Source organism: Oncorhynchus mykiss, chromosome 2 (genome assembly GCF_013265735.2).
Source record: "Oncorhynchus mykiss isolate Arlee chromosome 2, USDA_OmykA_1.1, whole genome shotgun sequence".
Taxonomy (NCBI): domain Eukaryota; kingdom Metazoa; phylum Chordata; class Actinopteri; order Salmoniformes; family Salmonidae; genus Oncorhynchus; species Oncorhynchus mykiss.
This window is the reverse complement of record NC_048566.1, coordinates 35,395,237-35,406,238: the sequence shown is the minus strand read 5'-3', so window position 1 is coordinate 35,406,238 and position 11,002 is coordinate 35,395,237. Positions and strand designations below refer to the sequence as shown.

The 11,002-nt window shown below is 43.6% G+C and overlaps 1 protein-coding gene across 5 annotated transcripts; it reads right to left on the bottom strand.

Annotated features, from left to right (window-relative positions):
- Nucleotides 1-266: 266 nt before the first annotated feature.
- Nucleotides 267-9,904, bottom strand: LOC110488522 (lipolysis-stimulated lipoprotein receptor). Of its 5 annotated transcripts, none has more exons than XM_036947031.1 (11): nt 9,750-9,904; nt 7,813-8,142; nt 7,502-7,621; nt 6,914-6,970; nt 5,405-5,551; nt 4,512-4,715; nt 4,239-4,298; nt 3,796-3,924; nt 3,055-3,394; nt 2,468-2,936; nt 267-1,253 (listed from the first exon to the last, which is right to left on the bottom strand). In XM_036947031.1, the coding sequence occupies exons 2-11, from the start codon at nt 8,132-8,134 to the stop codon at nt 1,218-1,220; spliced, it is 1,884 nt and encodes a 627-aa protein (XP_036802926.1). In that variant the 5' UTR covers nt 8,135-8,142; nt 9,750-9,904; the 3' UTR covers nt 267-1,217. The 5 variants fall into 5 exon arrangements, with proteins under 5 accessions (XP_036802926.1, XP_036802920.1, XP_021416427.2 ...); XM_036947025.1 differs by lacking the exon at nt 9,750-9,904 and adding an exon at nt 9,562-9,638; XM_021560752.2 differs by lacking the exon at nt 9,750-9,904 and adding an exon at nt 9,320-9,570.
- Nucleotides 9,905-11,002: the final 1,098 nt, after the last annotated feature.

The window sequence follows — 11,002 nt, the reverse complement described above, 5'->3', positions numbered from 1 at the left end:
GAAACAAACATTGAAATACTATCGTGCCTTCTGTATGTCATACAGTATTCCCTGCATGATACTCCCTCAGCGAACAGCTCTTCTTCATGCCACAGAAACAAGACAGTGACGTCCGGTGGTACCTCCTAGAACAGCATGTCAGATCGCTTATTATTGAATTTTCACTTAGTTTCCAGTTGACATCAATGCATGACTAAGTGAATATTTGACTTAAGTAGAAGTTCGCCCCATAGAATGTATTTTATAGAGAGAAAAAAAAGCACTGAGCATTTTGAAAAATATTTATTGTAAAATGACGCCTGTTGTAAATCACAGTAAACACAGCACGGACAGTGGGTATGACAAGTAGACTGTACAACAATGCAGCAAGTTCATTTTTCATAGCAATGTAAAAAAATATATATAATCTGCCTATGGCTGACATTATTCATGACAAATACATGTTGGACAGACAGTTAAAACTAATCCAATACTCTAAATACGATGATAAACGCAATATAAAAATAACATGGCTATTATTCGATTTTAGTCATTTAGTAGACGCTCTTATACAGAGCAATTAAGGTAAAGTGCCTTGCTCAAGGGTACATTAGCAGATTTTTCACTTAGTCGGCACAGCGACTAAGTGAAGAACTCTCTTAACCGCTAGGCTACCTCCCGCCCTAATAAAATCTATTCCATTTCAAATGTACAGCATGATCTAATTTTCAATAAAATAAATCCATGACTTCTCACAGTAAGTAACTAAAAGTTCAAATGAATACTTGCTTTAGAAACTTAAAGCTCCGGGTTGCTCACATTCATACTCACATTGACTGTAAGATGACTGTAAGGTGAAAATGAATGGTTAAAAAGAGTGAATGAAAAACCCTTTTTGGTTTACTTTGGCTACTGCCATTCCAGCGTAGTCTACTTTAATTAAGCCCTCGGTATGTTCAACCACACACTACACTTAGCACTTCAGTTAGAGCTATTCTGTACATTAAAATGAATTGAGAGGACATAAGGCTGACAATGTTTTCAGTAAATATGAAGCAATCAATTACTAAATTACCCCAATAAGGTCACTTGTACATATATTTCCACCGTCAAATTTTGATATCTTAGTTTAGGCATCGAATATAAAATCACGGTAGCAAGTTTGCAACATTAGTACTATTTACAATTGGTAATTGTGTTACGGGACAGATCAGTTACGTTGGGGGATACTGAACGTCTCACACCACCAGACTCTCCCGACTCACGGCTCCATTCTGTCAGAAAGAAAGAGAGTTGAAACAAACAGAACGGTGAGTTGGCCTGATACTGTACTATAAAGCATTACTATCAATCTAGAGACAACAAGCTAAAAACCTGCTAAAACATACCACCACAATTCTGGCAAAACTAGGATCTGGATATTTTTTTGTTTGTTCTGCTGAATATGATTATACTATTTTGTAACTGGCATTAAAGGGATACTTGGGGATTTTGGCAATGAAGCCCTTTATCTACCTCCCCAGAGTCAGAGGAACTCGTTGTAGCCTCTACAAATCCAAGTGGAAGACTCTTCTCTCGTCTCTAACATATAGACTCCCTTTTGTGAACAGTCCCATCCCAAGTAAGAATGCTGAATAAACTTTATTTGAACATACTTTACCTTAATCTGACACAAAATACCAAGAGTATTGTTATTTTCCCGACTTTCACTATGCTGGTCTGTATATCGGTTTGTAGTTTCAATTATGATGCAATTCTCACGCTGCTTGCACAATATGTCAACAATGGCCGAGCTTAACCGAAGCAGAGACCGAACGTTATCGCACGCAATCAGCTAGCAGATTTCACAAGCGCTTCCAAATGATTGTGAGGGAATGGACTTCAGTCGACAACGTTCGGTTACATTCGGCTATTCTTTACATATTGTGCATCACGTGAACTGCATCAGGAAATGGAAAATACATGCGACATAAACCTACCGGCGCCGCAAAAAGTTGGGGAAACAATACTTTACTGTGGACATTTGATCTCCACTACCTTCCGGCAACATTCTGGCTTGTAGAGACTATTGCGTCTTTTCACAGTGACCTCTGACTGATTATCCATGGAATAACCATGGTAACAGTCTGATGTTTAGGTAAAACTCGTGGATAACATTTTTGGTCTCGACATCCTGTATGAACGAAGTTTGTGGTATTTTCGCAAGCAAACGCTAATTAGCTTTAGCGTAATGACTGAAATGCTATGGGAAGCATTGCTATCTTTCCCTTCAAGCTGCACGCAGGGACATAAAAAAGGGCATCCACTAGTTCATCTGAATCTGGGGAAGTAGATAAAGGGCTTCATTGCCAAAATCCCGAAGTATCCCTTTAACTATGTTGATGAAAGTAGTTCTATGAATGAAACAATCAATGAGGCATTTTGGCAATGGCTTTGAGTGGCACCCTGAATGCTCAATGTCCATATGCAAAACTCTGTGATGACTGACCTTGCGCAGGTTGCTCTTCTTGCAGGACGTCAAGCTCTCGTCATCACTAATGTAGGGGGGCGGGGGAGGGGCTGGGTAGTTGTCATCGTAGCGACGGACGGGGTAGGCGGAGGGCGGGGACATGGGGAGTGGAGGGGGTCCGCGGGGGGCCCTGCCTCGGTCCGAGCGCTCGCTGTCGCTGTCCAGGCGCTCGCGGCTCCTAGCCCTCTGCTGCTCGCCTAGGCGCTTCTTCTCCATGGCTTCCCACAGAAAGCTATCATCGTAGGCGTCCCGCCCACCGCCACGGCCGCCACCACGCTCCCGATCACGTTCGATGGCCATCAGGTCGTCACGGCTACGTCTCCCCTGGAGACCGCTGACCGGGCTGCCTCTGCGGCGACGGTCGTCAGGGGAGGGCTCGCGCCGTCTGCGGTCGTCAAAGTCACGGCCGCGGTCGTAGCCTCCGCGGCTGCTGAAGCCATCATCCGAGCTGAGAGGAGAAAAAACAGTGGGTCGAATCATTATCTTCCCCAGATTTGACCTCTGAGAGGTAAGGCTCATGCACTAGAAGGAGTAAGAGTGAGAGAGGCGCCAAATAAGAGCCTCACCCTCTGCGATCTCTGGCTCCTCCTCCTCCGTCACGGCGTTGGGGAGGGTAGTCATCGTGGGGATCCCGGGGGTCTCTGGGGTAGCGGTCTCGGCGGGCGATGTCATCCAGATTGTCCATGGAGCGAGCGCGTCCCTGGGCCCCCATGTGGGGGGAGGGCCCACCTCCTCGCCGCGGGTAGTCGTCACGCCCCCGCTGGCCGTGCGCGGACACGCTGCTGATGGTGCTCATGGCCTCATCCTGGTCGTACACGGTGGCGAGGGGTGGGGCCTGGGAGCGGCCGCCGCCACGGCCCCGGGGGTCATCGTGTAGGGAACTCACCTCGCTCATCCCCCCATCCACTGAGAGAGAGCGACAGAGAGCGAAAGATGGGTGGAGAGGAGAAGGAAAAAGGAAGAGGATGGGGAAATGCTCAAGAAAGACAGACATAGATCAAGCACGAGTCAGAGTTAAAAAGCCCTATCAAAGGACATTACAACACATTAAAGTTGATGAAGCCCGTTGAAGGCTCCATGTGAAATGAACGAAAACTTGGCCCTTTCAATTGAACAACCACAAAACACAACATTGATTAAGAGACGAGCCTAGGGACCATATTCAAAAAGCGTCTCCTATGATCTAAAAGTTTCAACTGATCCTAGAACAACACTCCTACTCTGAGGCTCTTTGTGATTACAGGCCCCGAACTCCGCAGTACAGTACAGTTGACATGGGTGTGTTTATGTGTAGATGTAAGACTCACAGCGGTTGTACTTCCCACCGGCATCACCAGACCGTGTGGGGTCCAGGTTGGCTAGCTGTCTCTCCATGTAGTAGATGGCCCGCGTTGCGTTCCCATCTGGGTCCACCTGGATACGGTAGCCACTCCGAGCTGAGGAGGAGGGAGTAAATCATGAGACATTGTGACAAGCAGGGCTGGTCTCAATTCCATTTCAATTCAGGAAGTAAACTAAAATTCCTTTGAAAAGCAATGAGGAAAATTGGAATGGGAATTTCAGTTTACTTTGTGAATTGACTGAATGGAAATGGTACTGAGCCCAACCCTAGACAAGATGAAATATGCTGACATTTCTCAGCCCCCCCAAGATGCTTTGGGAGCTGAGCTATAGGTCTGGTTAGACTTATGTATTATCACAAATAATCAAACAGACTGAGGATTTTGTAGTAACCATTTTGACTACTCACTTTGGTCTCCTGCGCCACTGTCCTGGTCATGCAGCAAAGGCACCTCGGAGCCTTGTCCAACTACAAACAGAAAACAAAAACAGAGATTTATCAACAAAAAATTTCCTCACACCAGCGTTGAAAACCACATTGCTGCGAAAATGTGCAGTAGTGAGATCTGACAGCAAGAGGAGCATCAGTCCAAACAAAACTGAGAAACGAAAGTCACACATCAAGTCCTTGCTTTTATCTAGCTAATTGTCACGTTAAAACAGGAGAGGGGGTGTAAGTCACCTGAGCTGGCTCTGTCGTACTCCCGTCCGTAGCCGTTGGGGTGCAGTGGGGGGCCGCCCATTCCCTGGGGCAGGGGCAGCATGGGTATGCCGGGCTGTTGCATGCCCCCTCCGTAGGGTGGCTGGGGGTACATGCTGGGAGCATAGAGCGTGGGGGCGTAGTGGCTGGGGATGCCCGACTTCACCGCCTTGCCTGCTTCGTACACTGAATTGAGAGAAGTCAGTTCAGTGTTACGACACATTAATGCTGTAGTTAGGTCGCATACTGTAAACGCATATTCTGGAGGCCTCACTTCATTTGCCGGGGTTTACTTTATTGGTCTGTTAAAATGTGTTTAATTGTAAGTCATGATGAAATTCAATACAACTAGTGTGTTGTGAGCAAAACCTTATGTCTTTCTATGAACTGTATTGTACTTATTTTTATTTAACCTTTATTAAACTAGGCAAGTCAGTTCTGAACTGATTCTTATTTACAATGACGGCCTACCATGGCCAAACCCTAACACTAATTGTGCGCCTCCCTACGGGACTCCCAATCACAGCCGGTTGTGATACAGCCTGGAATCAAATCAGGGTCCGTAGTGGCGCCTTTAGCACTGAGATGCAGTGCCTTAAACTGCTGTGCCACTTGGTAGCCCCAAGAAGATAAGAGTAGCAGCACATACTGTATAAACAACATGTACATGAGAATGGCAAATGAAAGGTAAACAGTGCCAGGGTCACAAACTGGCAAAGTAAAACTGAATGAGAAAAGGGAGTTTGGTTGAATGGAATGGGCATTCTAATGTGAAGGTGGCATGGAAGCAGGATGCTCTGTGCCCAGTGGAAGAGGAACATGTAGGGCTGGTGGTGGCGGGGGTTTTCTACAGAGCGGTGGAGAGTGGTACTTACGTGCCCGTGGGCAGCAGCATTTCTCAGGGCAGCAGGGGCAGCTGATGTAGCAGCAGCAGGTGTGGGGGCAGCACTGGCACCAGCAGATCGCTATGAGGAGCAACAGCAGCAGGAAGCCAAACACTACCAGTACCACCAACAACCAGTCTGTAGACAGAGAAAGAGTAGAGAGAGCGAGAGCGATTATAATTATGTATGTATGGGCAAGCTAATGTGTGTGCCATTCAGTCAAAATGAAACATCTCTGCGTTCTCTGGGTGACTATCAGCGTGGTTGAATATTAACGTTTCTGTATTCACATAGCACTGTTCAGGCAGTTCTAGGTTTGCCTTGGCTCTGTTTAAACCAGAGAAGTGGAACACTTCTACTGTTCAGATAGCCAACTTGACAAACAATAACTTCTTCAAAAATGTGGACCAGAAAATGACAATTTACAAGTCTATCAAGAACACTTGAGAACAGAGCCCTAGTATAGAAAAATAAACATTTGTATTATAACCTGTAGCTTGGCTAGTCCAATGGTCAGTCTAGTATGCAAAGGCTACATGTATGTATTGGGTGAAAAGTCACAATGACAAGCAGCAAACATTGGAGCATCTACACGAGAGGTTCATTTCAGACATCAGAGAAACCAGATTTCACGTGAGTCATTCTGTCAGATGAGGGAGCTAGCTGCACGGGAAAGAAAAACAATATATGCCAATATAGTGAAAGAGGACATACTCACTTCAACCACACATCGCCTATAAATGTCATAGGCTGCAGTTTGACTGAAAAAGAGTTCATTTGCGGTTTGAGCCGACACAAAACAGACCAAAGCTATGTGCTGAGTGGCCTCATATTGCAACAATTTCACAGCCTTTAGGGCTATAGTTATGTTCTGCTGAGAGTTTTGCAAGTCTCAACCATGAAGGAGAGAAAAAGCAAATTAGAGTTGAATATCACTTTTTAATCAACTCAACCAACTAATTGTATATTTCAAGGGTTAACAATCATTTTTTTAAGTTGTTGTGAGGGGACTTCCCATGCAAGGACAAGTCAAAACAAGATGATTGTAAAGAGGTGTGGGGGGGGTTTAAAGCTTTTTAGCTGTCTGTTGAGCATTACTTTGAGATGTTAAGCAATGTGGCTCCTCATACTAAAAAGTAGACATTGAAGGTGTTGTAATGTTTAAAAATGTACAGAGGCTTGATTCAGTACAGCCAAAATCGTTGCACGAACTACCTTGATAAAAACATCAACAAGCTTGTTAAAGTAAACCAGGCTTGATAAATAAACCAGCAAAACTTTAGTTTTTGTCAGCCTTTCTCAAGGGAGGCCTGCTTCTCAGACTACATTTTCTAACCACCCTGACCATATGTTGTCCCATTCAAAGCTGTGGGTTCAGGCCAAATGTTATTCACCGGAAACTGAACATAAAACAGTGGCATAGTTGACATATCTTTAAAAAACAGGGCTCTTAGGCTAGGGTTAGGCTCTACTGATTATAAGGGGCAAATTGGAAAGTACCTTCCATAACCAGTAAGTCAATCTCAGGCAGGAGATCAGTGGTATTTGACTTTCTCTCTGTGAAAGAAAGAAAGCCACAATTATTTTAAAAGCCCCAACTATCTTTCTAATAAATGACTACACCTTTGCCCTCTTGAGTCTCCCTCACAACAACTTGTCCTTCTTGGAAGTCCCTGCTAAGTGGTCCATGATTCACGAATCACTTCAAAATAGAAGCCATGGATCCTTCCGAAGAAACGTCACTGAGCAGTCTCATTAAGCACAACCAGGAATCAAATAGAAAATTTGGAAATTGTGGAACTGCCTAAAAATTGGACTTGGCTTTTCAAGATCTTGTACATTTGATTGCTACTGCTATCAGATGTTGTGTTGCTCCACACGGTGTCCAGCTAACTCAACAAATAAACCCAAGCGAACTAAGGGGAAACTAGCACAGAGAAAATGAGTGATTGTTCCTCAAAAGGACAGCAGTTCTGTGAGGAGCAGTAGAATAGGACTTGGTAGAAGGATGGAGGGGTGGAAGGGTGGATAGATGACAACAGGTCAGGGGAGCTCTAAAAATGGTCTATGAGGATAGGAGCCACTCACCCAGCACTATGAGCTCTGTGTAGTCCTCGCTGTTTCCTGTCAGATCCTGAGAAGACACCACAGAGCACACGTACACGCCGCTGTCTCCCCACGCCGTCTGGGCAAGGTTCAGGTCTGCGTCTAAAGAGACAAGTAGGGTGGGTTTGATGAGGGGACACTGGCAACAGACAAGACTCACTCTGATATAGGAGCCTTGTAATGGAAGTAACACGCAGACAGAGAGAGACAGGCACATATACACACACACCGGTGCGCTTGCCCGCCCCCCCCACACACACATCACATTTGAAATCACTAAAAGCCAAACTCACTGTTCAAGATGCTGACTTTGCGCCCCTGGTACTCCAGGCCCAGAGTAACAGCACTGCCCTGCTTGGAGGCCACGATGCGCACCGTCCGCAAGTTGTCGGCACACTCAATGTTGGCGTTGTAGTTAGGGTTGTTCTGGGACAGGATGTTGTCAGCACTGCTGGGGTTCAGGGCTGCCTGGATGGGGTCCCTGCAGTAGGACTTGTACCTCCAGGTGATGACGGGCGGCTGCGTGGAAGACGTCTGGAAGTTGCAGGTGAGCGTGACCGGCTGGAACAGGATGACCACATACCTCTTGACAGGACACTGGACAGAGATGGCCATAGTGGAGCCTGGAGAGAGAATAGGGGGTCTTTAAAGAGGATAGTTTGTCTCAATGCATGCAGGTAGAGATCGATATCTTCACCACCCATAACAGTGTGCAAGAAAGTGTTTGTTGTTAACTGAAGGCAGCTAACTTTTCTTGTGAGTACATTAATTGTTACATTTTCTGACTTAGTTTGTAATTCAGCAGCTCTGTTTGAGTGAGATTTAAGGCACTCTGGGTGTGGCAGGAAGTTGACCAGTCTGTAAGTGACATTCACAAAGGTCTTTCATAACTAAAGACTGGTATCATAGAGAGTAGATGCAATGAGTCACCAAGACCTTCAGCTGGGCATGTTTCATCAACAAAACTCCACATTTGAGTAATAGCCTAGCCCTAGACTCAGTGAGATGATGTCATAGTTCAGCTTTGACTGAATTATACATTTCATAGGGGGTAAAATTGTATCAAATGTATAAGGCAGACATGGGCATTTGGCATGAACATATTAGATGCTGTTACTTGGCTCCATCAGAAACTTCAACTTGCTAAGATTGCTTCACCGTTCTTCAATTGTCCAAAAGGTAGCATCCCTGTGGAATTACACCCCTTCATCTTATTCCAGGCCATGTTTGAGTACAAAAAAATGTCAGGAGACAAAAAAAATAGCAATGATATGATGAAAACTTGATCTGAAAGTATGTACTTAATGTATTATATTCTGACATGTAAATATACTGGAAATCTGTGAGTTAACTAATAAATCACAAAATCACTCATTATCTGAATACATAGGGCTATTTTATTTCTTTAGGAAAAACACTCAATATTTCTCATAGGTGATGATTCTACAAAGCCTACAAAAAACTGTAAAAAATACATAAACATAGTATTTCGGGCACGTCATGAAGCCAACAGATGATTAGCATTTATAAACGTTCAAATTAATACAGATTTAACCATTTGGTGGCCAACACCTGATAAAACAACGATCTCCAGAGATCCAGGTTACCTCTTACGATAACAAAAACAATCGAGGCCAAGGCAACTTTAGCCTACGAATTCGACATCAAAATAAGTCAACATTAGATAATATAAACTGTTTAAAATAAGGAGTATTAATAAATACGCACATCAGTAACAAACTTATTGATTAAATTGGGCCCTGAACCTGCCTTGAAAAACATTCAATTTCCTCTCCCTACCTGTTGCCATAAGGACGGTCACGACGAAAGTCAGGAACATTTTTCGATCCGAAGTGAATATATTTTAGTTTCAATTTAAAAGCCTCAATTTAAAAACTATATATATTAATGAATTCACGATCTGCCTAAAAGCCATTCGAAACCTTGTAGAACCGCAACCATGTATTGTTTTTTTTCTTAACTAGATAGGCCTACTTCCGACATTTTGTCTCGCGGTGTAGGTATGCGAGTAGGAGGCGGACCTGACAGGTGAGACTGCCAAGCCTCTGGCACAACAGGGGGACGTTCGATGTGAATCCCAGGGGTGGCCGTTGTAAACTAGTTTCCATTGGCCACCCCTAAGATTTGAATGTGAATTGTGTTGAGAAAAAAAATCATGAATACTTTTTTTCCCAATTACAGTTTATCGCCATCTGCATTGATAATGTACCTTTGAACGTGACCTGGGATACACCCGTTCCACTTCAAACTACCGGGAGTGATAGTTGGTATTGCCCAGCTCGAAACTAGTTCTTATTCCCCCTCAATACTAAGCATTATAAATGTTGCGATCTCAAGCTTCTGGCCTAGTAAAACACTGTTTTAAGGGGAACGGGGATACCTAGTCAGTGTACAACTAAATGCGTTCAACTGAAATGTGTCTTCCGCATTTAACCCAACCTCTGAATCAGAGAGTTGCGGGGGCTGCCATAATCGACATCTCCGTCTTCGGCGCCCGGGAACAGTGGGATAGGTAAACATCTGTTAAAACACTGATGTAAGAATCTGTATGAAGTGGTTTCAGGAATCCCAATCAAAACTATGTGAAACTTGTAGGATACCATCGCTAAGGACATTCAGAGTGAAAACTATGTAAAACAAACTTTCTTGAAATACTTGGAAGTCCACAAATCAAACTCAAACAGAAACCAACTCAAATAGAAATAAACTGGGTGGTTCGAGCCCTGAATGCTGATTGGCTGACAACCATGGTATATCAGACCATATACCATGGGTGTGACAAAATATGTATTTTTACTGCTCTACAGTTTATAATAGCAATAAGTTGGTATATGGCTAATATACCACGGCTAAAGGCCGGGTCCAGGCACTCTGCGTTGCATTGTGACTAAGAACAGCCCTTAGCCGCGGAATATTGGTCACCCTCCTCGGGCATTATGGCTTAATAATTGAAGCCCACAAATGCTTTTACTGGCATTTCACGCATAGGGTAAATTGCTTATCATCAAAACATCCTCATATCGAATCCCCAAGCTGACAGTTAATCAGCAAGGCAGTTATTTTTATGTTTTATTAACAACAAATCAATACAGAAAGTACATGAGGATATATAGATTATATACAATGGACAATCGAGCTAGGGGGTACAATATCACATTACAATTACATAAGGATCTTAAGGGACATACATACACTTTTAAGGGACATACATACATCTTTTTTGTTAGTAGGAGTATTTAACTGTCTTAAAATACAGTTCAATTTATTTTTGTAGGGTAAGAAAACAGTTTTTTTGTTTGTAAATTTACATTTGTGTATATGAAATTTGGCCAAAAGAATAATAAAATTAATTACATAAAAATGTTTCAGCTTATTTCTATCGTATGTAAAGAATCCAAGCAGTACATCTCTCCACGATAGTGTAAAATCTTCATAAATGTGTTCAATTATAAATCTACTGAT